Source organism: Leguminivora glycinivorella, chromosome 2 (assembly GCF_023078275.1).
Source record: "Leguminivora glycinivorella isolate SPB_JAAS2020 chromosome 2, LegGlyc_1.1, whole genome shotgun sequence".
Taxonomy (NCBI): Eukaryota; Metazoa; Arthropoda; class Insecta; order Lepidoptera; family Tortricidae; genus Leguminivora; species Leguminivora glycinivorella.
Genome location: NC_062972.1, coordinates 33,642,192 through 33,669,330, shown reverse-complemented (window position 1 = coordinate 33,669,330; position 27,139 = coordinate 33,642,192). Strand labels below are relative to the sequence as shown.

General features: G+C 37.4%; 1 protein-coding gene and 6 non-coding genes across 7 annotated transcripts in view; 3 read left to right on the top strand and 4 right to left on the bottom strand.

Annotated features, from left to right (window-relative positions):
* Positions 1–2,764: 2,764 nt before the first annotated feature.
* Positions 2,765–27,139, bottom strand: part of LOC125241039 (facilitated trehalose transporter Tret1-like) — a 76,470-nt gene continuing 52,095 nt past the window's right edge. Inside the window, exons 3-5 of the mRNA XM_048149321.1 lie at positions 11,286–11,451; positions 6,172–6,359; positions 2,765–4,081 (exon numbers count right to left, since the gene is read on the bottom strand). Of these exons, the coding sequence (XP_048005278.1) occupies positions 3,020–4,081; positions 6,172–6,359; positions 11,286–11,451 (1,416 nt within the window). The 3' untranslated portion in view covers positions 2,765–3,019. The remainder of the gene's footprint in view (positions 4,082–6,171; positions 6,360–11,285; positions 11,452–27,139) is intronic.
* Trnag-ucc lies at positions 9,139–9,210 on the top strand. Its single transcript has one exon. It is a non-coding gene; the product is annotated as a tRNA-Gly (tRNA).
* On the bottom strand, positions 10,224–10,295 carry Trnag-ucc. The gene has a single exon. It is a non-coding gene; the product is annotated as a tRNA-Gly (tRNA).
* Trnag-ucc lies at positions 22,703–22,774 on the bottom strand. Its single transcript has one exon. It is a non-coding gene; the product is annotated as a tRNA-Gly (tRNA).
* Trnag-ucc lies at positions 22,894–22,965 on the top strand. Its single transcript has one exon. It is a non-coding gene; the product is annotated as a tRNA-Gly (tRNA).
* On the bottom strand, positions 26,193–26,264 carry Trnag-ucc. Its single transcript has one exon. It is a non-coding gene; the product is annotated as a tRNA-Gly (tRNA).
* On the top strand, positions 26,473–26,544 carry Trnag-ucc. The gene has a single exon. It is a non-coding gene; the product is annotated as a tRNA-Gly (tRNA).

Genomic DNA, 27,139 nt, shown 5'->3' with positions numbered 1-27,139 from the left:
GTGTAGCGGAGCGGGCTCGCCCGCCTCCACCCTATGCAGCGTCGACTCAGGACTAGGGATGTACCGGCTAGGCGATTAGTCGGCGACTAGTCGGCAAAAATGGCCGATTAGTTGGCACTTTAGAAGAAAAAAAATCAAGACCAAAATAAATTAACTGATGATATGGTTGTATTATGTACAGTCAGTCAGCGAATTTGTATTTAAGAGATGCTACTTTTCTCTGCAGCTGACTGTACCATTGGTTATGCCTTTGTTAGTCAAAACAACAAATATACGCTATCCGTTTCATAGCAAAGATCATTACCCACTACCTACATTTTAACGGTTATTAACGTTTTTGATAGCTAAATAAACAAACAATAATTCTGCAATATTGATCGTTTTAGAAAAAAATTAAAAAAATGTGATTTGAATCGATTTTTTGCCCTAAGTGTAAGTCAAATCGGTTGTTAGTTCTCATAGAATTTTGATTATGTAAAAATAATGAAAAGCGCGATCAAAGGACCAACAACAATTCTTGTGATTTTAGTAAAAATTATGTTCTGGCCGACTAGCCGACTAGTCGGCCACCCAAGCGCCGACTAGTCGATAGTCGGCCTAGTCGGCCAAATCGATAGTCGGTACATCTCTACTCAGGACGCTTGCATAAGTTTCAATTGTTTGACATGCTCGCCGCACGCTTCTCGCCGCTGCACGCCACGAGCGTGCAATCAGACCTTACACATGCTTTTCTAAATATGGAATATAGATAGGAAGGAATCGTGGAAGATTCTGAAGACTTATTAAAATATTTTTCCTATATAGTTAACATAATTAAACCCTGTCCAAGAACGTAAGTCTTCAAAATTTTTAAAAGGGATCCGACATTTGTCAGGACTTATTTCTAAAATTATTGTCAGAGAATTATTTTTTGAAGAAACTGTTTTCTTGGACAGAGATATAAAGAACAATAATATAAGAAACGTATTTGTTAAGCATAGGTACATTTGTAGGTACTTTTTGTATTTTAACAATCCTGTAAATAGAAGTAAACAATTAAATAGGGATTATTTTAATAACAAGTAAATGTAGTATGAAAAATATTGACAATATAAAGGCTTTCACAAATTGATGCTTATAGACCAATTCCATTCTCTGCAAAAAAAAGATTCATTGACACGAAGGAACTTTAATTATAGAAAAAGAGATATTTTTAGATTTTATACTTACCCTACGAGTATTAGGTATGCTATGAGTAATTTAATTTTTAGTGTACGACTGGTGCTGCCTTCAATTCCCCTTATTTTGTCGGCTTTTCCATACCTAGTGGTTTGGTGTCAAATTAGTTGCAAAGGCCAGCACCATCGCTAGCATTACTTACGAAATCTGTCACGCACGTTGCCAATACTGCGGTCTTGACAACGTTAAATTCTGTAGGATTTTATTCTTGGCAATCAAAACTTTTAATGACAGCTATAACTTTTTAATAGCATTTTTATATTAAAGGAAAAAATGGAAAAATTTACGCTTCCGGCGGGACTTGAACCCGCACCATTTTTGCAATCCGTGCAATGCTCTTACCAATTGAGCTACGGAAGCCACGCCGGACTTCGCAAATCTTTCCATGCCTTTCCTTTTGTACACACGTCTTGGGGTGACGTTTAATAGCAGTTTACTGGGTAATTTTCAAAGCTACGATATATTTTTGGCGACGGGATAACTGTCAATAATATAATCAGTGTCAGATAAAGTTCAATCGTCGGATCATAAAAGACCAAGAACTTCATGTACTGTTGCTGATTTTGCCGATGTTTCGGACGGAGATACAAAATCTCATGCAGATTTAGACAAACTACCTTAACTACAATAACAGCATCAATTTGTGGAAACCTTAATTCTCTACAAGGCGTCCAATACTATACGGACCAAATTAACAACTACTTACTTGTAAATGATGATCTAATAGAATCTCAGAAAGTCAACAGCATCTATACTAAATGTAAATAATGACAATATGTCATGGGTTTTGTACTTTCGAGTAAATACAAACATTATAGTTCTAGAAACGACTTCGTATTTATTGTCACTCTAAATTTTAGAGTAGTGATAGGTATGTACATTTACTCGAAAGTAATTTCCCACTTAAGATAGGTACCAATATAGTTAAATTATTATTGTCTTATTTGTATTGTCATATAGTAAGTAGGGAAGCTCGATAAAATATCCAGTATTTATAAGTTACAAGTAGAGAATAACTTTCACTATACGGAATTCTGGAAAATACTCTTCACTAACATTAAGAATTCTAAAGGGTTTTAATTTAGAGAGGTAAAGAATGGACCACTGCAATCTTAAAATAGGTAAACTAAAGATACTTTAGATATGATTCGACTAGGATATGCGAGTATTACTAAAAACTTTAGGGGACCACCGAATATGAGGTGGATATTTACTTTAAAAAATTTAATAAGCACAGCCAAAACATTGCGGTGGACTCGATTTATTTGTTCCTACGTGGTTGCTACATCTTACTGACCTCGCACCCTCCCAAGCCCTCCTAAAATCTGCTAATTCAATCTATTCTTCCAAATATTTGCCAAATTTAGGCATTTCTCTAATCCAGAATTGACCTTCTATCCTAATCTTCATTTGCGATGTTAGTTATTTAACAGTAATTCTAGATTAGAGCTTTTGTTGATAGTTATATGTTTTTCATGTACATCTAATATGAATACTTGGCGAGTCGCTATGTGAATACTTAGAGATATGTGATAACTTTGTTCAACTTGGGTAAAATCTCTTTAGTTTCTGTTTTTTTTTGAACGACAGCTAATTTAGAATTACTGTTGCCTCCCTACTTTCTTACCGTGTTTCAATTGACCTTCTTTCATCACACTACAAAACTCCTTTCCATTCTTTGTTGCCTATATCTACCTCAACATTCTATAAAAACACATGATTTAATCCAGATTTATTCACATTATCACTCTTATCAAGTCTGAGAGTGACCTTACTTTCCTGTGATCCTAGTTTAGGATGCTTACCGTTTCGGTGACAAACTCTGGACATAATTCGGATCCATTTCATCCAAGTCTTTTCCTTTCGTTTCAGGCACGCAGCACACAACAAAGCATAGACCACCCACACTTACTGTTGCATATAACCAGAAAGCCCCATGGAGACCCAATGCCTGTTGAAAATCGACAAAAGTCTTGACGCCTACGAATGCACATAGGTAGCTGAAAGCCGTTGCCATCGCACTTCCAAACGCTCTGTACTCCAACGGAAACAATTCTCCTATAAGCAGCCAGGAAATAGGACTCATACCCAAAGAGAACGCTATAGTAAAAACCAAGACACAAAGAAGAGGTATCCAGTCATTCTGACCTGTTTGATGGAACATCACGTTCTGAATTCGTTGGTTTCTGTGGACTTCTTCATAGTACGCGTAACTCCCAAAACCAGCCAAGGCCATTGACATTAACACTGAACTAAGTATTAGTAAAGGTAGACGACCAACGGTGTCTATCAAAAGTCCGGAAAGACAAGAGGCTAGAAGTTGCACAAAAGATACTGCTATAGCTGCTCCATGTGGGTTCATGCCTCCAAAAGTCTTCCGAAATATAGGTACGGCGTAGAAAGAAAATGCATGCGCTCCTGAAAATCTTTGAAACATCATAAGGCCGCACGTCACTAAGATCGGGCCTAGCAATCTATTCATCGACTTAACATCTAAGGAGCTGATGAATTGACTGCTGGACATTTGACTCTGTCGCTGACTGAAGTTTTTGCTAGCGAGGACATTCGTTCTTATAGTAGCCAGTTCCTGAGCGACATCTGAATTTGGGCCTCTAAGCCAGAGGAGACTTTTGTAAGCTTCTTCATCTTTTCCGATAAGGACGAGATAGCTTGGGGTCTCAGGTATGTAAAGAACGGTGCAAAAGAGGAGTAGAGGAGCGGCGGAGATGCAGAGGGCGAGCTGCTGCCAGTCGAGGTAGGCTCCGATGGTGAAGGAGAACAGCACTCCAAGATGGCCGACGATCTTGAGCACGGCGCTGAGGCAGCCGCGGATATCCGGGACTGATATTTCGCTGATGTATACCTGGAATATTAATAAAAACTTGGTTAAGCGACATACTCCTATTTAACTCAAAATGTGCAACATGTCAAAGTCAGCGCAAAACTTTTACAATTCATGACTGCTGGCAACCCTAGCACAAGTATGGAGAAATCGTCGAATAATTTTAATAGCGGAATAATAAATACAGTTGTTTAAAACGACTCATAATGAAAACGCTTAGTATTGTGTTGTTGATTCAGCTGCTGATCTTGACAATTGAAATAATATTATATGTAGATTGTAAGGTCTTGCATTGTTATCGATACACTGCATTTATATATATACATATGCTCTGTAAAGTTCAATGTTAAACTTAAGACGCGTCTTTCATACTTTATTTCGTCAAAGAACCATAGAATCTATTTCGTCCAAGTAAAAAAATGGGTCCAAAATGTTCTTTACAGTCCAGCCTAACATTGATCTTGTTCCTTGTTTCACTTCCCTGAATACATCGTCAATCTCTCCTTAAATCCCGACAGGTAACTAATTTAATTTCAAAAGCAATAAAAGTTTAATAACAAACAAAGCTGTTTTAATTTCGTTCCTACGGACTAATAAATAATAATTTTATCGTAAACACCGAAGTTTCGCAAATTTCTGAATTAGCCTCTCCTGGGAAAGCTTTGGAAAGAAGCTTAAGCTCGGACAAAGTTGCAGACTTTATCAATTATAAGTAGGGTGCTGCAAATTCTTATAATGAAGGATATTCCTTGATGAATGTCTATGTCTATGTCTATGTCTATGAATAAATTTGTATAAGAACGACATAATCAGGTATGCAATACTACGCATATTCAGAGCTCAAACAGGTTAAGTTCAAAACACATCTAAATAATTCAAAAATAAAGCAGAAGATAGGATAGGATAACGTTACGATAGTAGTTCAACAAAATGAAAGTTTTCAAATCAAATACGGGCGAGCAGCTGATGAAACGTTCAGAAAATTTGATATCCTAATTGGAAACGCAAAAGTTTCCAAAAAGACTAAGTAAAGTTCCAACATAGCCACCCTGACTACGTAAAAGCTTTTCAAAGAAGAAAGACTTAACTATTAGAAACACCCAGAAAACTTTGTCGTTATCTAAGTAAAATTGTATGCGGGTGACTTGAACTTCTGAAAGCTCTATTATAAAGGTGAAAAGTTCACATTCCTTTGAAATTTAAGGCTTTGTAGTTAAGTTTTGCCGCGGAATTGTGGCCCATTGAACGATTAGGATTATCTTCATGATCTTGTCCGTTAAATTCTATTTCGTGGATTTATAGATAATTCTTGTTGGAGTAATTAAGCGACGTTTAGCAGCGCGGATTAGGAAGACTCTTAAATCCCCGTAATCGTTTGATTTGTGTTTAATTTGCTTTAGAATGTATCCACTTTGTTTCGAGTTAATGACATTTCCAAATGCGTCATTAACTTTACATCTCCATTTAGTTTTACAAGATTTCATTTCATAGCTTATATCTAACCGTCATAGCTAAGTAGGTAAATTTGACCTACTTCTCAGTCTCTCAGTTAGCTGAAATTTAACCGTTTCTTGGCTGCTTAAAGCCGTCTCATAGAATAGATGCCTTGGTTTGATAACACATCTGGAACAGTCAGGAGCGAAAAGCAAAAGCTTCTCAATAATACTGTTGAAAAAATGTTACATATGCCAGAGGAAAATAAGCCAAGAAAGATGCAGATCGTGCATTTTCAACTATTTTATTGAAAAGACCCCAAGCACGACTGATTACCCACAAGCATGCGGGACAAGCAACCAGGAGCTCTGCAGTGTAATGTCTTTCTTCCGAAGAGTATTTATAGAATAATAAGCTGTGAAAACATGGTTAGAATGGAACCGCAAAAGTCTTCCAAAACGACGCAATGCACATCATTCGGATCGAGAGTTACAGTACACTCAGAAGTTATTAGATTGCAGGACACTTTTTAATATAAGGTAAACAGATTATAAATGTGTTCCTAAAATGTTTGACATCTTGAAATAGCTTTGTTGGGAAAGGCCAACACGAACTCAATGCTGCGTCGGTCAGACTTAAAGAAGTGAGAATCGAGGAAAGACTGAAAATTTTCATACCTGAGATAGCATTGTCAGGATGGAACAGCAAAACCCTCCCAAGAAAGCCGTGATGCACATCATTTGGACTGAAGTAGCCAAGACAGTGAGCAGCCAGGAAAGACTGCAGGGTGCTGCGGCGAGGGATAGCACGCGGCGGCGGCCGTGACGCATTGCTGCTCCGCCTGCCATGCCACCGAAGAGAGCCCCTGAAAGAAGAGAAGGTTATGACGATGGACTTATTGTGCTACATCAAAGTCATATAAGAAAGAAAAGCTGATCAAGTACACATAACTAAAACCAAACCAGCGAAGAATTGAAGACGCTCGGTTAAGTTAAGGAGGAAACCAGTGCACCTTATTCGGTTTCCTTATTCCGCATCCCTATATTTTTGACAGTGACAGCCGTTTCTCTGGACCGATTAGAAGAACCAGGCTGATGTAGCACAATATACATATAGGTATTTCATATAAAAAAAGACAATCTGAAATTTTATCTAAACTGTTTAAGAGAAAGGCAGCATTTGCTTATTTTTCTTGCTATACACAGAATGTTATACTTACTTACATTTGAGTATAAATAAGATTCAACTACATATAGGTACCTAGGTAAGTTTAATATGTGTCTATTTCGTACTTTAGCAGAAAAAAATATTAATAAATCAGTCTAACTTCGCCATTTTTCATCCATTGATTTTGTCATATTAAAAGGACTAAAGGGAACGGACAAAGAGAGTAATAACAGCAATAAAAACAGGTATAAAAAGCAATTATTTCGTATTCATAAATCGATCCCGTTTGATGTAAGTCCATCAATAAACCATTAGTGTAATGGCAGGTGCCTTTTAGGCAAATTAATCGGCTTCATCAGTTAAAATCCGTTAGTTTTCGACGTTTCAGTTGGAATGAATGCCGTTTGGCTTTTGTAAAGCGCCGCGTTGCCTAGACTTGGATGTATTGAATTTCTTACTGCAGTAATTAATTTAGGGTATATGATGAATGATTTTTACCAGTATTTATTTACATAACATTTGACAAAATCTCTACACCTACAAATCAAATATTTGCAAAGACAAATGGAATTTAGATATTAAATTTCAAAACTAAGGCTGGGAATAAAATGGAACAAAATTTTTTGTAGGTCCGCGGGTAACTTTAGGTAGTTAAATAGGGTAAATAAAATATGTACTTACTAGTTACTATAATATAACACCTAAGGATCTATACATAATTATTAAGTCGATTAGAAAGGTGAAACTAAGTGGAAGTGGTGCCCGCCCATAGCAGTACCAAATTATGAGATATGTTTTATGTATTCATGGACTTCATAGGCTACGCTAATTGCTTACTCAGACGACTCTTCAATTCGTTCCCTATATTTAAAAGAATCTTGGCTTATAAAACTCATACAGTTTAGAAATTTAATACTACGAATACCCCAACAAGACTATCTCGATTACATTCTTCCTTTAAAACACTGTCCTATATATCATGTCTAACTTCCCCGTCTCTCCCCAAAGTACAAGAATTTAATTATCCAGCATATTTCGTTCCGTGTTTGCCGAGCTTCCCCTGCCTCGCCGCAATTTCGGAGACATTGGTTTTGTAATATTATATTGGTTTACGATTTGAGAGACAAAGCTTTCTTTGGGTGATTTGACATTGTTCTGTTTAGGGTAAAAAGAAAGAAGAAACAAATTACCAATAAATCATTTTCAATCTTGTAAGCATTAAGATCGATACGGATAAGTATGTCATACGGAAAAGTGTATCTGGCAATTATGGCCTGTTTAAATAACCATCAGTGTTTATTGAGAGTTCATAACTTTACCACTGATCGAGAGTAGCAAGTATGGAGTCGTAAAAGTCCGTATGAAAATGAGTAAAAATTGCAAACACACTTAATCCCGTATGGCACACTTATCCATATTGACCGTACCAAACATTTTTGAAAAGACCCCCGACCGCGACATAGTAGACCGATTTTCATGAAACATGGCTAAGAACACTCCAGACTAACTCAGCTTTCAGACAAAAAAAAATCGGTTCATCTGTTCGAGAGCTACGATGCCACAGACAGACACACACACAGACAGACAGACAGACAGACAGACAGACATACACACATTACACACAGACATACACGTCAAACTTATAACACCCCGTCGTTTTTGCGTCGGGGGTTAAAAACACTAAAGAATAAGTAACCTATAATGACCACAGTTTAGGGTGATAGACGAAGAGAACGGTTTAATTCTCAACTCGGCAACTGGAGGACTTGGTCAGACCAATTTGAAAGTAAAACGTAAATCCAAATCTTATACTTTTAAACGAGCAATTCTTGTATATTTATTTATTTATATATACCGACGATCTCGGAAACTGCTCTAACGATTTCGCTGAAATTTGTTATGTGGGGGTTTTCGGGGGTGAAAAATCGATCTAGCGTAGCCTTAGATCCCGGAAAACGCGAATTTTCGAGTTTTCATGAGTTTTTCTTTCGCGTTAGTAAACGTAAAATATGGTCGTTAATTTCGCAGCGCGCGCATCGATTCCGCTTAGCTCAGTCGTACGAGGTCGGTCTAATGTACTCAGGTAGATCGTAGGTGTCAGGGTTTCGAATCCCGGCCAGAAATTAAGTTTTTGTATTTGTCTTTTTTTTGTTTTTGTATTTATAAGAGTTTTTTTTATCTAAAGACGTGATATATTAAAATAGAACCGAGCGAAGCTCGGTCGCCCAGATATTATGTATTTAATTACGTATTTAATGGATCAATCTATTGACCCCCTAGAAAGATAATGGAATTGATGGTTTGAGATACTATTAATTCATTCATTGGAGAGTCTTGGTGGACATTCAATGACCTCATATTTGTCAGTGACCTCCAGAAACGTCAAGCTGAAGAAATGAAACCTAAAACAGTTGAACAAACATTTATTAGTGCCGACTGTCCATATCACTTCACTTGTTTCATGTGCCTTATCATATGCGTTGGTGGTGTAATGGTCAGCATAGTTGCCTTCCAAGCAGTTGATCCGAGTTCGATTCTCGGCCAACGCATTCTTTTTATAAATAGATTTGTCTATTTTGCTTTTCTTTGAAACATTGCGACTCTACTGGTACTCTTGACATCATCTTTCTTGCTTATCCCGGCATTTTCCGCGGCTCAGGGAAGCCTGGGGTCCGCAGTGTCAACTAATCCCAAGATTTGGCGTAGGTACTAGTTTTACAAAAGCGGCTGTCATCAGACCTTCCAACCCAAAGGGTAACTAAGTAGGCCTTATTGGAATTAGTCCGATTTCCTCACGATGTTTTCCTACTAGTACTCTTGTACTATATTTATATTTTATGATATAGGATATAGGTGCTACGTTATGTTGAGTCACGTCCATTATATATCCACCAGGTGATCCAATTTGTGCTTCTATTACACAAACCTCAATTGAATGTCACCGCAACATTCTCCGTGGTTACTATATTTTGTCATTGCCTAAATAATCGCGAGAACTCTCTAAATAAGTCTCGTCGGGAAGCCTCACCCCCATTACATTTTCTCCACACACTTTTATTTCTAAATAGACGTAAGCGCCTCATGTTTCCAATGAAATTCCGTCTTTTATTTTTTCAGTCACGAGACGTGCTCATGACAAAAGGCCGTATCCACCAGAAATTTCCTATGAGAAGTTGTCTGTTTGATTTTGGTTTTGTACGTACGTTATTTTCTCCACAATTTGACCAGTTTGCATTCCACGAATGCTGCTCCGAGTTATTTCTCTCAGCATAGACTTCATACAAACAGACTTCGCTTTTCAACAAAAGGACCGAAGAGAAACACCCTTGTATCTCGTATGTGCTGTCTATAGACTAGTGGTCTTTGCTTGGTAATAACCGTCAGGAATTCGTAACGTCTACATTATGTCACATCACTTTGTTGGTTTTCTGTGACAGAAACGCAAATTATGGAAATGGGTCAGTAACTAATGCCAGTTCACTAATTAATCTTGTCAAATGTAATGTGCGTTACTCCTCAGAAAACGCTTAGTAGTTTAAAAAAGTTATTTTTGTAAAAAGACTGCGTTGGCCGAGAATCGAACTCGGATCAACTGCTTGGAAGGCAACTATGCTGACCATTACACCACCAACGCATGTGATAAGGCACACGAAACAAGTAAATTGAAAACGACTTTAGAATCGGAAATGTTTGTTCAACTGTTTGAACTTAATTCACTGTGGCCAGCTAAAGTTAAAGACATGAATATACATTTGTGACGGCTACTTGACAGCAGTATAAAGCCATTCACATTGAAAAAGGAAGAAAAATTGCAATCCCAGCAGTCAAGATAAGACTTTTTAATTCAATCTGAAACAGGTGACGAATAAAATACGTAAGTAAAGAAGTCTGGACCATTAGGTGGAAGTTTAATTACGAAGCATTTTCTGAATCTTGCAAAAAGTGACTTTTGATCAGGATCAAGGCTAGACTTAGTGAGAAAATACAGAAGCAAGGTTATGAAGCCGGTTGTTCCGAGAGATTCTCTGAAATTCGTAATGAGCCTTACAGAAAACCACAGACCCTACTCATAGTGTTGTGTTCCTGCCGGTGAGTAAAGCTGCCTGGACCTATGGAACTAATTTGCTCTGTCTATTGTCCTTTGAGTCGTCGGCAACCCAAACCCTCCTTGGAACTTATACACTTTTTTTTGCTGTGTACTTAACACAGCAAAAAGGAGTGTACAAGTTTCTAATCGGTTGGCAACGCGCACGTGACACTCCTTGAGTTGCAGGCGTCCATAGGTGAAGGTGACCGCTTTCCATCATGCGGACTTTATACTTATTTGCCATCGACATAGTATTTAAAAAAAATAGCGCTATTAACTGGCTGTGTCTAGCTTTAAAGACAGAAGTATTGTACACGTTAAACTTCCGTGAGACATATTCAAATAATTAATTGAAATACGGTTGTACTCACGTTATTATATCGCTATTGCTGCGACATGTTTCGGGCCAATTCGTCGCGTGAACTCCTATACGCCTGAAGAGGGGCCTCCGAATTGGCCCGAAACATGTCGCAGCAATAGCGATATAATAACGTGAGTACAACCGTATTTCAATTAATTACAGAAGTATTGTCTTACCGAGGAAAGACAGTGAAGCGAGCCAAGAAGCCTGCTGGTCTGTCAGCTGGAAGTCCCTTCTGGTAGCATTCCCAGGTCCTTGAAGCGAGGCTATGGCTGGTGAGCTGTAGCCTTTACCCAGGCCAGCTGAGAACGGAGCTAGGGACACTGCTAATGCTGCCAACACCTGTAACAAAAGTTAAAGGTTAGTTGTCTATAAGAGGAGCCGTGGCGAATGCCGGGATAAAGCAAGGAGGATGGTGATGTCGACGTCTATGACTTCACAGCTAACAGTTGTTCATTGGTGTCCCTCTGACCCTTCTTTTAAAGGTGGTTAGTAGTTTTGACTCTCACTAAGAGCATTTGTTTGTGGGATAGGCTCAGATGTGTCTCCGCTTATGAACTTTTATTTGTATTCACCTGAAAGCTGCCTGAGAACCCCGGTCAGTTTTTGTAATAGCGTCCCGGAAAAAAGAACCTACCAGGTAAGTATATCAATACCAAACTGTATGTCTCCATAAAGTATGTTAATTACCAAGCACCAGACATATTGACCGAATAATGACAGTGATTTCTTGTTTTTTGTCTAGTTCCCTATATTATTACCATAGCTGGGCATTAACTCGTTAATCCGTTAATCGTTAATTAACGAAGTTAACATTTCGATTAACGGATTAACTTTTAAGTTAACTTTAAAAAATGTTAACGGATTCGTTAACTTCCGTTAAATTTCATAGAGTCCGTTAATCGTTAATCCAGCACCCCAAGCGGCTCGCTGCGCCGCGAAAACCACGTTCTTACTGCTACTGTAAAAACCCGTAGTACGGCAAAACCTAGGTTTTATCGGTAAAAGCAGATCCGTCGGTTATAAATAGTCTAAAGACCAATTGGCGACTTTGGATCACTTATTCGAGATCTTCTAAATCTTATTAGGCGTGATAGATCGATCACTAACCTGGGAATGGAGTGCAATCATCAGGCATGACAGACAAATCGCGCAACCGACGCATCGAGTTAGAGTCCGGCGCGGGCCTTAGATTACTCTACCAAGTTATCGTGGCCCACAGCATCGAGTTGTCATCTCAAATCTCAATCTGAAGAACCGACGCACCACGATCGCGACCGCATGTATGACCCAATAATTACCAATCCGAAGTAAAACCTAGGATTTAGCCAACCAGCGGCGGTAAAAGCCCGAAGAGATCGTAATTATTACATTTCGGTTTTTTACCGATTGGCGTCACAGGTTTTAATGGTTTTTGGTGGATACTTAGTAAATAGAAATACATAATACCTACAGTGGAGTCCCATTTTTATGAAGTGTTAACGGATTATCGATTAACTTTAACTTCCGTTAAATCTACCGAAATGTATCGTTTTAACGATTAACGAAGTTAACTTTTTAAGTAACGGATTAACGATTATCGAAGTTAACTATTTGATTAACGGTGCCCAGCTATGATTATTACAACGGATTAAACATCAAAGTCACTCTTTATAAACTCTTTTGCCTTTGAGCAGGTCCTAGGCTCACATTAAAAAAAAAAACACAAACACAAACAAAAACATTTCCGGTATTCATTTCAAGTAGAAACTCTAGGTCCATGGGGTCCCAGTGCGAACAAGTTGTTCACAGAAATCGCGAAGCGTCTGGTTGAGGTAACTGGTGACCGAAGACAACGTATCAGCATTGCGATACCGCGAGGAAATGTCGCCAGTATCCTTGGTACAATGCCTCAAGGGCCTATTTTAGATATTAGCTAGCTTATAAGTTTCGTCTTAGTAAGAAACTATGTAATTATGTTCATGTAAATAAAAACACGTATTATTTTTCAGGAATTACATTAACGTCTCATATATCCCCAGATACTACCCTCAAAATGTTGTATAATTATACTATGTCTTGTCCCCATTATTGTTATACATTTTATCTTAAAACAGTTAATACAGCCGATAGCATTCTTGGTCACGTCCGGATACGACAGAACTATACCCGAGAATACCTATTCGAAACGCTTGACTAAAAGGTTTGATGCACCTATACATAGTATAACACTTTAAGTTCTCGCGCTTTTTACACATATTTACATTAAAGTCACACAGTAGGCCTAGCACATGATGGCCGCGGGAGTATGTCGCCGCGAGATAGATGACACGTCTTTGTCTAATTGTATTAATGACATAAGGACAGGTAGTCTATCTCGCGGCGACATACTCCCGCGGCCATCATGTGCTAGGCCTGCTGGTCGACGCGATTAATTATTTTACCTTTTTTCCAACGTTTTGGCCAAGTTGCACTGGCCGTGATCGCGGAAGACTACCTATGTTGACTATAGTGTTGTCATTTTGGATTTTTTCGAATGTCTTAGGTACTATTTCTTCTTGTATGATAATCTTCTTGAAACTAATCGTGCAATGATTATGATAAAAGACTAAATGCCTGGGCTTGGACACGAAACACTGTTACAGTTTTTGTCCCGTTCAAGCTCAATAACGTGAGTGTTTTGAATTTTGGTCGCTGTCTCTTTAAAAAAATATTTGAACTATTAGCTAGTATTGTGGACAGTAAAGTTGTACGAGGAATTATGTAGATAGTATAGTATCAATAGATGTCAAATCAACGTCAAGTTAGAAGCGCCATGTCAAGTTGTGAACAACTTGACCGAGAGGTCGACCGATTCCGAGTTAACGATTTGGTTAATAGAATTCAACTGGTTTTGATATGTCTTTGATCTGAAAACTTTCTTGGATACAATCATTACATATTTACCGGTCGCTTTTCGAGGAAAGAAATAATATACAAAAATAAAATAACTAGCCGCAGTCACTCCTAAGTTGTGCCTATGCCAATTCCTTGAGATTAATAATCAAGCGGACCCTAGGTTCCTATAGCTTGGCTCAAAGAAGGAAATTTATGATATTCCTTTTCCAAAACGCAATACTTACGGATTTCTAAAATGAAGCAGCCGTCATAAAATTGAAAGCAATTAGCTTGAATATGGCGATAAATCTGTATTAAGCTGTGAAGTTGAGTGACAATGGATGTGCGGATCATCGCATCTCCATTAAGCAGTATTAGATAAATATGCGAATATGTCAATCCATACTTATACCCGTACTTATAACACATAACACATAATAACACATAATAATAATAATTTATTGTCTTGAAACCTAATACAATGAAAACTAAACTTATACTAAGTTACATTACTTGTTATTACTGTTATTAGGTTTGTATCAGCTTTACTACTTAGGAGTCTCTGTTTCCTGAACTAGGTCTAAGCCTGTATACTTATATATATTAATATTATAAATGGGAAAGTGTGTGTGTCTGTTTGTTTGTTTGTCTTTGTTCATTATGTGCATTGTATTTAATATGCCTACTTGAAAAATAAATATTTCAATTTCATTTTCATTATTACTTTCACGGTAAAACAGAGCGACGAACTGTCGTGATTTTTTAAGTGGAGATAGTAGAAGGGATGGAGAGTGACAAAGGCTAGGTACTTCTTGTCTCTTTCTAATGCGAGCAAAGCCGCGCGCAAAAGCTAGTATTAAATAACAGCAGAATATAATTCTGCTATTATAGAGCTAGAGGAAATATTTTTAAATTTTTGACGACCGGTCTAACCGCTATACTGACCCTGCCTTGCGTGCTGCTAAGCCACGGTCCAGGGCTCGAATCCCAGTCCACTTGTTTGGGCCGTACGCTTGTTTGCCACCGACGTAGCATAAAAAAAAACTTATTTGTGTCATGAGCACATATATTTTGTTCCTGAGTCGTGGATGGTTTCTATGTACTTATTTATGTATATAATATATAATTACTTATGTATATTTACTTAGTAAACATAATGTGTTTTTCGTAATTTTTAGGGTTCCGTAGTCAACTAGGAACCCTTATAGTTTCGCCATGTCTGTCTGTCCGTCCGTCCGTCCGTCCGTCCGCGGATAATCTCAGTAACCGTTAGCACTAGAAAGCTGAAATTTGGTACCAATATGTATATCAATCACGCCAACAAAGTGCAAAAATAAAAAATGGAAAAAAATGTTTTATTAGGGTACCCCCCCTACATGTAAAGTGGGGGCTGATATTTTTTTTCATTACAACCCCAACGTGTGATATATTGTTGGATAGGTATTTAAAAATGAATAAGAGTTTACTAAGATCGTTTTTTGATAATATTAATATTTTCGGAAATAATCACTCCTAAAGGAAAAAAAAGTGCGTCCCCCCCCTCTAACTTTTGAACCATATGTTTAAAAAATATGAAAAAAATCACAAAAGTAGAACTTTATAAAGACTTTCTAGGAAAATTGTTTTGAACTTGATAGGTTCAGTAGTTTTTGAGAAAAATACGGAAAACTACGGAACCCTACACTGAGCGTGGCCCGACACGCTCTTGGCCGGTTTTTTGTATATAATTGGGTATTGTTGCCCAAGTCTACTAGACTTAGGTGTCTTTGCCCTGTATTATTATCATTTTTACTATGCAGTATTATTATATTTTTTTAGTAGATCTCAAACAAACACCATCCATTAGGTCTAAGGTACTTGTAAAATGTTTACCTTGTAAAGTAGGTAAACGCTTTTTGCATAATTACGCAGTAAAATTTAATTTACTAAGCCTAAGGGGTTTCTTGAGACGGGCCATGTTTAGTAATGAGCTATGTGCTGTTAATATTAAAAGGAGATTTAGTCTCCTAGGGTCATACCTACAAAAGGTTGTCTAAATCGCTCCTACCAGGTACATGTCAAAGTCAAAGGGATTTATAGTAAATTTTTACACTTGGGCATTACCGGTACGTGAAATAATTTTACTTATTTGAAACAAATAACCTAATCTCAAATTGTCGGGGACTCAGTTAGTTAAAAATTTCAATGAAAAAAAAATATTTACTTTGGTATGTACAACTTATTTCATTTTGACTCAAACTCATCATTTTGAAATCTCACATTGATATTGATACCAATTTTTTTACATAATTCTTTATTATATCAATATTTAAGAAATGCACCCCTTTGATAAGTTTACTTACATATTTCCTGTTACATGCTTGTTAAAAGTACTCACGTAACTAGTGATCCTACAAAGGATTCGTTTTTCTTTCCGTCATCGAACGCTAAAAACCAGCCCTGCCATTCAAAACAAGTAAAGCCTGAGCTCGGATACTTAAAAATAAAAGGTCAACCTTCGGAAGCGATTTTTTTTCGGCCCCAGAGCTGCTACAAAGGGTTTTCGACTTTTTAGATACGTTACTTGAAAGAGCTCACATTTTGATCACCATCTTCAGCCAATGAGGGAGAGACTGAGAAGACTCGATAGTGTAAACGCCACGGCAAATGTACTTATATATTTTTTATTTCTAGTTTGTGACCGTTTGGGGGCGCCGCCGTTCACTTTCTCCATAAATAGACAGAAAGTTTACCTTATGAAATCCTGTAGGTACAGTCTCATGAAGCAAAGCCATATGTAGACACGGTGAAATCAAAAGGATCGTTCAAACTTTGCATAGTGACTTTTGAGGTCATAATGAACAAACTTAAATAGATACCATACACTAAAGAAAAAGCGATCAAGCCCACTGGTGGCGAAACCGGGAATCGAACCCGGGTCTCCAGCTAACGCAGCTGACGTGATAAACCGAAGTACCCGTCGAAATGACGAAAATTTAATGAATTGACGTCACAGACCCGTCATCTAGGGGTTTCTGTGATCATTGATTTCCTGTATAGTGAAAATCATTTCACTATACAGAAAATCAAATGACTATCATTTCCATGACGCTGATTATCTCTAACGAACAAGGTAAAGGTATTCTAAAATATCAATCCCTCGTGGTAGAGCCCCTGTTTGCCGAAAAAGGGGCGAGTTGGGTCGTTTTGGGCAGCTTTGCTCGCGGCTCGTTAAGCCCCCACTAATGAACGGGGTTTTTGCAATACTGCTGCCCGGCAATATTGCGATTGACGTGTGGAAAAAGTATAAAAAGTAAAGTTGGAAATGCCTGAAAAATCTAGTACTGCCCGCATCGAGACCTACTGACTGAAATAAGAGTGAAACCCATGTAAGTTTTCTTCCACAAGCGACAAATACGCATCGAGTCGAGACAATTCTAGCAACACAGGCCATAATACATTTACGTTGTTTTATTTGCATGGCCAGCTTCTGTCTCCAAAATCATCAGATCAGCGCCAAATTCCAATGCCCTATCAATAGTTACAATTAGGCGAGACGACTAAAAAAAACTAATTAGTCCGTCAGTTAGATTATCAAAGAATTTTACGAGAAAAAAGAAAAAATACGAGTCTAAAATTCTTTGATAATCTAACTGACGGACTAATTAGTTTACGAGAAAAAAGAAAAAATACGAGTCTAAACGAAAAATGACGACGCCGACGGTACAGTGCGTTGAAGTTTCGCGTGACGTCACGCCTAGGTGGCCATTTCTCAAAATTTTGGCACCGACAGGTGAAAGATTTGTGATTTGTGTTTTTTTAAATGTCGCATTTTTAAATTTTTTTTTGTAGGTATCGTTTGAATGCGTCTCAAACATTTCAAAAATGTCAAAGGCACCGATATCAATTAATTATTTTAGAAGTTATGATCGATTAAAATTCAGGTGAACGACATCATGATCAGGTGAAGGATAAATATACACAGGTTATCGACAACAGCAGCAGGTTAACGACAAATTGGTACAAATTTGTATGACACATTTGACAAGTTAACGACATGCGTCGCTAACCTGCGTCCGTAGTCGATCACCTGTAGTTAGGTGGTCATTCACCTGATATGGACGTCATTCACCTGCCCATCAGAATTATAATAGTTTCCCAAATCTCAAGGAAGGGGGTTCTCAATTCGTCAGTATTTTATTATTATTATTTTTTATGTTTGTTACTCGATATCTCCGTCGTTACTGGACCGATTTTGAATATTTTGTTTTTATTGAATGTATATTTTATATTTATAAAAATTAATATTTATTATGCACGTCAAAAAAAACACCATAACTATATATATATCGACTATTCAGGCCCACATGTATATATATACAGATTGGTCCCATTTTTATCAGAACCCAGTTCTGATGGGCTTCTGAAAAGGGAAATCTCCTCAAATCTTAAAGGCTATACTATATAGGCTATATAGGCTATATAATGATTTTTATTTTTTTATACATTTTAATTTTTTTTTATTTCACCATTTTTACAGATTATCACGAAAATTGAGGATATATATTGGAAACAAAATTACGTTAGTATTAAAGAAGAATATATTTTTTTTTTTTATAAAAAAATTGATTAGTTAAAATAATCAAATAAAAATTGGCCGAACCCTCAAATTGCCGAGGGTGCTGCTTAATTGGTGTATTTAAAGCTACAAGTGACATACCTCATATTGAAGGCAATATAAGGGCCATTAATATTTTATACCCGACCTTTAAATAAAATTGTAATATAATAGCTACTTTGAAGTATAATGAAGTGACTTCACTTCAAGCAAGCACTTGCTTACTGACATGGTATTTAGACTATAATTAAGATTTCATTTTTTAAAGGGGGCAAAAACAAATGAAAAAATTAAAATATGTAAATAAATCACAGAAGAGTTACTTTTAATTATAAAAATATAAGGATACTCATATTCTAGATTATGTTTTAATACCCATTATCATTACTTATTGATCCGATTGATCGCCCCTCGTAATGGTTCATCTGGCTTAATGACAAGTGATCGACGTGTCGGTTTCCTGTCACTGAGTCGTTCACCTGGCTTTATCGCACAGGTGAAGGACACACACCGCAAAAAAGCAACAATCCTTTGAGAAATGCAGCCTAAACCGATATAACAGTAATACTTTTCTCATTTAACGCACAAAACAAATATTGAAGGTGTAAAAAAGTATTATTACGATTGGTAAATTTATCATTATTGTCGTCACCCTGTCCAAAAATGTCGTTCACTTGCCTATTTTAGCCAGGTGAACGATGCACAGGTGACCGACAAAATGCCAGTTATTTCGCCAAAACTCAAAAAGTATTTGCCGAACGAACTAAATATTTAGATGCCTAAAACTGAGCTACAAAATACGAAACATATGTGACAGTTAATGCAGTATCTCAAACAATAACGAAATTATGATTGACAGAATAACGACTACTTACCCGTTACAAACTCCCGTTCGAGGTAATTAAAATTTTCTATTTTCTAATCAAGGCGTAGTGAGCACGTGCCGTTGCTTGCAGGTGATGGCCGATACTGGCGGCTGCGATTCATGCGGGGTGGGGTGGCAGAGGTGGAGTAGGGATCGCACAGTGCTTGCGAGTTTGTCTCGACAGGTCAACGACAAAAACGGCCGTGGACAAACTTTAAAGCCAAATAACTTGGAACATAAGTGTAATATTATTATCAGATAGTCTAGTTTTAAAAGTTAAGGATATATGCAAATAAAATACAGCAATAAAGGTAAGTAAAGTTAATAATTTGTGTACTTTTAACAACTCGAAACATGAGTACTCCGCGTTGGGACACGGAAGGTGAACGACAAAACTTAGTTACAATTATTATTTATTTCATTAATATAAAATTAATCGATTTCAAAGCATCAGGCCTCTATGTAAAAACTGTCGTTTTTAATATGTATTGATAATTTATTTATGAAGATATTGTATACACGAGAAAAAAAAGTTCTAACATAAACGTACTGACAGGTGAAACAGCCCACAGGGGGGTGGCAAAATTTTGAGAAATGACCTATTACTTTATCATCGCGGATCTCAGTCATTATGCTTATTTCTGAAATGTAGATGAGAAATTTCGCATAATATCCTAGGACAACAGAAACGACCTCGTTCCTTGGTGCCTCTTTTACATCATTACAGTAGCATACTAGCACAGACCTATCATTTCGCTTACGCTTAAAGACAGCTGAAGTGTGCGAAAGAGAAGCCGTCACGTATATGAACATACCATGAGTGAGAAAGAGTCGGACTACCATTGACAAAACGTGACCATTTCTGAGTCCGACAGCGGCCGCTAGCGGCCGCGGCTTTGTTTACATATTTTGAAGATATTCAAAATAATAAATAATTCGGGGGTTGGGGTAATAAAAAGGGATGTGTAAAATATGGTGTCGTGCAGTGTACTAGATTGTTCTGTTATAGGGCCAAATAATCCGCTGAAATACTCATTTCACACGTAATTATGATCTTCCGATTGAAATTTTCTTTACGATATTTTGTCAAATTAATAACTTAAAAGTATTTAGAAGCCTACTCACATAGTCCATTATTAGGTTTTCTTCTGCTGTGTGCTAATATTTCATCAAAATATACAATCCTTTTCAATATTTTGTGTAAAAACCTAAATTGTTAGTTTACGCTAGGGCTTGACAATTTCATAATGACAGTATCGATAACTTACAAGAGTGCAATATTATGTTAGTCGATATGTAATTATTAAGATATCAATTATTATATAATAATAATAATGAATAAAACATTAACTAATATTCACTGCTAAAATTAGTTTAATATTATGTTTTTTTATTTTATAACAGCCAATGCAATAGCTAATTATATCTTATATTTTGCCACTTTCGACGACTTTGTACATCACAAGGAGACACAAGGTTACCTGTAATAGAACTATTTTTTATCTTATCAACACTTACTGCTCTCATACTAAAGTGACTCAATAGTTGCCACATGCAAAACGGTTTACATAGACGGTGGCGCCCCTATTAATTTCTACTCTCTTTTGGCAGGCTTTCGCTTAGGATTAAGCAGCATCAAATCCCATAAACCCACCGTCTCTACTAAACAAGGAATTACTATGTATCCAGGGTCCAGGGCTTCAAGTACGCTTGGATTTTTGCTGCGCGCGGAGTACAGCTGATGGAGGAAGCGGCGAAACTGCTGACTGTACCGTCGGTTATCTAATCAGCACTGACTGGCAGGACCATTGTAACGGAATTCGTAACTCGTGTTTTAGTTTATCGCCACTCGTTTCGTTTCGAATTTCCTTTTTTCCGCACTCATATGGCAATGTACTATATGAAGGAATACGTAATACTCGTACCAGTTTTATTATAAAACATATTAAAAGAACATTATTTGAAAGAAAAGTACCTACTACCTAGTCGATAAAATAGTGGAATATCGATAAAATATTTATGTCTATAGACATCACATCACTATTTTTGACACACACATACACAAATTACGCACACACGTGAATGTCATTTTTGGTCTCGTTTTTGAAGCTTGAGGGGCATTCTTTGTCATCCTATTTCTATGCATACTAGTATAATGTACGAGTAGTGTAGTGATCAAAAACAGTAATGTCAAAGATGTTCAAAAATACAAGTCAGCTTTGATTCTGAGGTGCCGGTCAGGCCTAAGATACACTGTAATGCACAGCTGGCATGCCAGCCGCATTCAAAATTACTGGCAAAGGGACTAGCATGCAAGTATTTTGTACGTGGCTGGCATGCCATTTGTACACATACAGGCATGTGTATCGCCGGCCTTCGAAACATTGTTCGGATTGGAGGCTATAGAGAAAAATTTACGTTTGGTAAAATTTACGCAAAAACAAGTACATTCCATTCCATTGAGGTTCTAGTCCTGACTGCCTAGTGCCTTTTGCGAATACCGACGTCCTTAAATTGAGGGCATATATGTCTTTGACACGAGTGTTTCTAATTACGTTTTAAATGGGATAAAAGAGAAAAAATGCCCGTAATTACCTTCAGTGTTAAGGGTAGAATGCTTGGATTTGACCACTGGATACGTAGCCTGCAAAAACGCTTACGATGATATCAATCAATCAATCAATCAATCAATAAATCAATTATTTATTCGTGATAACTACAAAATCTACAAATATCATTATCGTAGCTATCTATCTCTATCTTCCGAATCGGGCGACAGGGCCAGACTGTGTTTCGATCGGCGTCTAGCGTCAACGATTCATTTCGACTAGGTTGGCAAGAGTGTTTCTAATTACGTTTTAAATGGGGTTAAAGAGAAAGATGCCCGCAATGAACTCCAGTGTTTAGAACAAAATACCTAGATTTGACCACTGAACTGGAAAGCTACTGGAGTAGATGTGAACGAGGCACAAGCAAGTAGGTTTTCTTAATAAGATTTCTTGCGGTCCGACGATTTTGCTCGTAATATTTACTTTCAGTTATGCGGCTTCGCCTGAACGCGATCTTTTCAAGTTTTATTTGAATAGTTTTGAGTTCAATTTGGTTTAAAAGTTAGTTTATTAAATCATCTTCATAAGATTTAAATAAGTTGTTAAAATGGTGTTACATTTATAAGCTTATTTTGTTATCAAAATCGGCTAACGACACACTACGAAGAATTATATTAAAAAGTACATAACACAAATATGTATTACTAAAATCACCTACAAAAATTATGCGTTGGCCGAGAATCGAACTCGGATCAACTGCTTGGAAGGCAACTATGCTGACCATTACACCACCAACGCATCTGCTCATATCTACGAATTTTACTTACAGTATGACAAGAAAACGGTTATGTTTGTTCAAGTGTCCTATGAAAATGTTAGTTTCTACATATATTAAAAATTCGTGTAACTCATAACATGCGTTGGTGGTGTAATGGTCAGCATAGTTGCCTTCCAAGCAGTTGATCCGAGTTCGATTCTCGGCCAACGCATATTTTTAAAACAACGTTATTTGAATTACCTGGTATTTTGTTGAATAATAAGCGTTAATTAACTTGTTATTTACAAGATTCTTAAAGATTGTATATCTACTTTGATATCTAATAGTTATAGCTTCAAAAATGACAGCACTGTTATGTTATGTACCAGATGTACCTATGCCAAATGTTCATCTTCGAAAATAACATAACCACAAAATTAAAATTTTGAAAAAACCTCCGACCGCAACATAGTAGACCGATTTTCATGAAACATAGGTTAAGAACACTCCCGACTAACTCAGTTTTTAGACAAGAAAAAACTAAACCTAAATCAGTTCATCCGTTCGGGAGCTATGATGCCACAAACAGACACACACACACACACACAGTCAGACAGACAGACAGACAGACAGTGTTTGCGTCGGGGGTTAAAAAAACACGACAAGTATAAAAACTTGTTTTCACGATTTCTTCTGCCAATTTACATAACAAATACACTTCTAAATAACCCCACAGTACGCAACACGATTCAGAGTAAATCAACCACCACATCATCTCTTTCCAATGAATACTAGTAAAGCGAGAGAGATAGATCAAGTTAATTAGGCCTGTGACTTGCCGGTTATAATTAATAGCCTGTTATCGGCAGGCAACATTAATCATGCAGCGGTCAATCAACCCTTCATGGAGTAGGTGTTTTTCAGTTGTTACCGTTGTTAGACATGTTTCAACATGTCGGGTTATTGTTAAGTTTAATGGGTTTAGTTTCCTTAGGTGGAGGTGATTTGTGTTCGCCCCTTGTAAGAGTATTCTAAGAAGTTGTTTTAACGCAAAATTTCATTCTCTTGTCCTCTTCCTATTATTTGTGGTGTGCGCAGCAGATTCTCCTCCTCCATTCCTCTCTATCAGCCGTCATCTCCATACTAACACCTTTCACTCTCATATCATTGTTCACACATTCCATCCATCTTTTCTTAGGCCTTCCACTACCGTTGTCTCCATCCACCTTCACAAAAATTTTACATATGTTGATCAGAAATGCTGCCCTGAAGTGGTTTTGCGTTATGGTTCATATTAATTTTGGTCACCAGAGGGCTATGTGCAATTTTACTAGATATCGGCCTTGCACTTACAGGTTTAAAGGAAGGTTAGGAATTGAAAAAAAAAACTGTACTAATTGTACGTTGGGCGCCAATATGACGTTTATAGGCGTTGTACGTAAAGGTAGAAAATGAAAAAGTTATTTACATATTAGAAGAGAAAATAGAAATAAAAGTCAGAGGGACGTGGGAAAGTAACTGAGCTGAAGGTAGGAAATTCCGTGAAACAAGGCCTTAAGGTTTCACTTCCCTGAGCAAATGTTAGTTGATAGCAGGCCGGGGACGACGCGTCGAACGTAGATTGTCCCGGGCTTGTCGGAAGAAGGAACAGCATGAAGAGGAAGAATAGTTGCAGGAAGATCTTGTAGAGCAGCGTTCCGGACTCGAGCGGCGAGTAGAGGGTAAGTGCCTCGAGTCCGGAGAGGAAGGGTAGCAGCCTCGAACCCGGAGGAAGAGCCCTAAGAATATTTAGGCATTATGATAGTCACAATAGGTTTGTGACTACCACACCCGGCCCACCAAAGTCAGGAAGTGACCCATCAGTATCACTTTGGTGTTCACGGATGTAGTAGTCAAACAGGAAGGTGTGGTAGAACAGATATAAAAGAAAGGAAGGGACACAGGATATAAAGAACTTACAACTAGATTATATACAAAATTTACAACACTTACCCGAACCGGGGAAACGTATTGCACACAAACTATATATGTAATGTAGATAAAAGAGCTTAGTGAAAAAATATAGGTAGAAATTTACATAGGAAACGTAACAGATCTGGACTCAAGGCCCACCGGCGATATTCTGGCGTTTTCCAGAATCATCTCTAGAACGAATAAAAAATTTGAATTTTGAATCGTCAAATCGGCCAGCACCAATGCAAAATACAAAAAAGGTTGGAGTAAAAAGAAACCGTTACAGAGGATTAACTAAATACTAGTCCATTTTTCAGGTGTCTAACCCACTAAGGTCCGGTATCATATGACAAACTGAGCAGTAATTACTTATGCAATTTTATAATATACCTAAAATATTATTTTGTGAAACGGTGAGAAACGATTTGGTGCAGGAAACTTGAATTTAGTAAACGATTTTTATATCAACTCAGTGCATTTTCACGTTATCCGATCCGATATTGGATGTCGGAAGGATTTCAAAGGCAAAAATCAAAGATGGCGTCTTGAATGTATAGGATATCGGTCCTTCATCCGATCGGATAGTGTGAAAACGCACTAAAAATAATAATAAATAAATAAATATTATAGGACATTCTTACACAGATAGCCCCACGGTAAGCTCAAGAAGGCTTGTGTTGTGGGTACCTACTCAGACAAAGATATATATAATATACAAATACTTATAAAACATCCATGACTCAGGAACAAAAAATATCTGTGCTCATTACACAAATAAATGCCCTCACCGGGATTCGAAACCTGAACCTCGGCGTAGCAGGCAGGGTCACTACTCGCTAGGCCAGACCGGTCGTCGTTTTCATACGTAATGCTCAACATGCGTTAGATATTATCGCTTTAATCGCCACATTTGGCCTATTCTACACAATCCTTGATGCGGACTGAATCATTAATGTCGCTAAGCCATACATAATATATTACATATGCTACGCCATTACGAACTGGCAGATGGCAATGTTATAGTTCGGGACGCGTATAATCTGTGGCTTAAATGATTTAACGCTTGGCTCTGAGTTTAATTAAATAGTGGTGCCAAGAATAACATATATGGACGGTAGGTACACATGTTTTGCGACGTATAATCTTCTGGTTTTATAGTACGTTTAAATACTATCTACGTTTGACCGTACCTATTATGCTTTATTTGAACTAAAATACTAAAACCATGAACGTTTGACTGTATATTTAATGATGATTATTTTAATCACATTGACATAATAGATTTAGTTAAAATTACACCCTTGACATGCACAAACCAAGATTGAAAGTCGAGAAGCACGAGAAAAAACAATGAAAAAATCGCAAATCATGGAAAATCAGGAATGAGGGCTCTGCCCAGCACTGGAACACTAAAATAACCAAGAATTAACACTAAAATAACTTAGGTGCGTGAAACGGTGTGCTTAATTAGCACAATTCAATTTTACCAAATTTTAAGAAAAAATATGCGTTGGCCGAGAATCGAACTCGGATCAACTGCTTGGAAGGCAACTATGCTGACCATTACACCACCAACGCATCTGATATAGATTATAAAATCTCCACTTATATTTGCTGTCGCCGTTATGAAAAAAAAAATACACAAAATTTGTTCAGCTGCCCTGATATAAATTAAAATGTCCAAATCCTTGGATTTTCAATGTCTTTGTTAAGTTTCTCAGCTGAGCAAATAGTCCGTGGATTTTTAATTTTTTAGCAATGTCAAAATTGAGAGGCTAAAACAGATGCGTTGGTGGTGTAATGGTCAGCATAGTTGCCTTCCAAGCAGTTGATCCGAGTTCGATTCTCGGCCAACGCATATTTTTCAAAAAACGTAATTTAATTAACTGGCAATAAACTGCATAATTAACATTTATTACTTCTTATTTACAAAGTTGTCACAGCGGACCCCAGGCTCCCACGAGCCGTGGCAAATGCCGGGATAACGCAAAGAGGAAAAAAACGAAAACACTGACCACAAAAAAAATATTGTGATTTCTGATAAACATCTTAATTTCCTGTAAAACTGGAAACAACCCTATTTCGTGTCATTCAACATTGTCTCAGATTCAAAACCGATATAAGTAATGAATTGTCGTGCTTTGAATCTGTGACAACATTTCCATCTCCATTATTTAGATAGCTGGCAGTCCTCAACGTTGCGTTCCTCCAGAAACTTCCTGCCTCGCACAGCTAAACTGTGGAATGAATTGTCGCCAGCGGTATTTCCGGACCGATACGACCTTCAAACCTTCAAGAAAAGAGCTTAAACCCATCTTAAAGGCCGGCAACGCATCTCCAACACTTCTGGTGTTTCGGGTGTCGATGGGCGGCAGTGATCGCTTACCATCAGGCGACCTGTCTGCTCGTTTGCCTCCTATCCCATAAAAAAAGCCATCAGACAGACTCCTTGC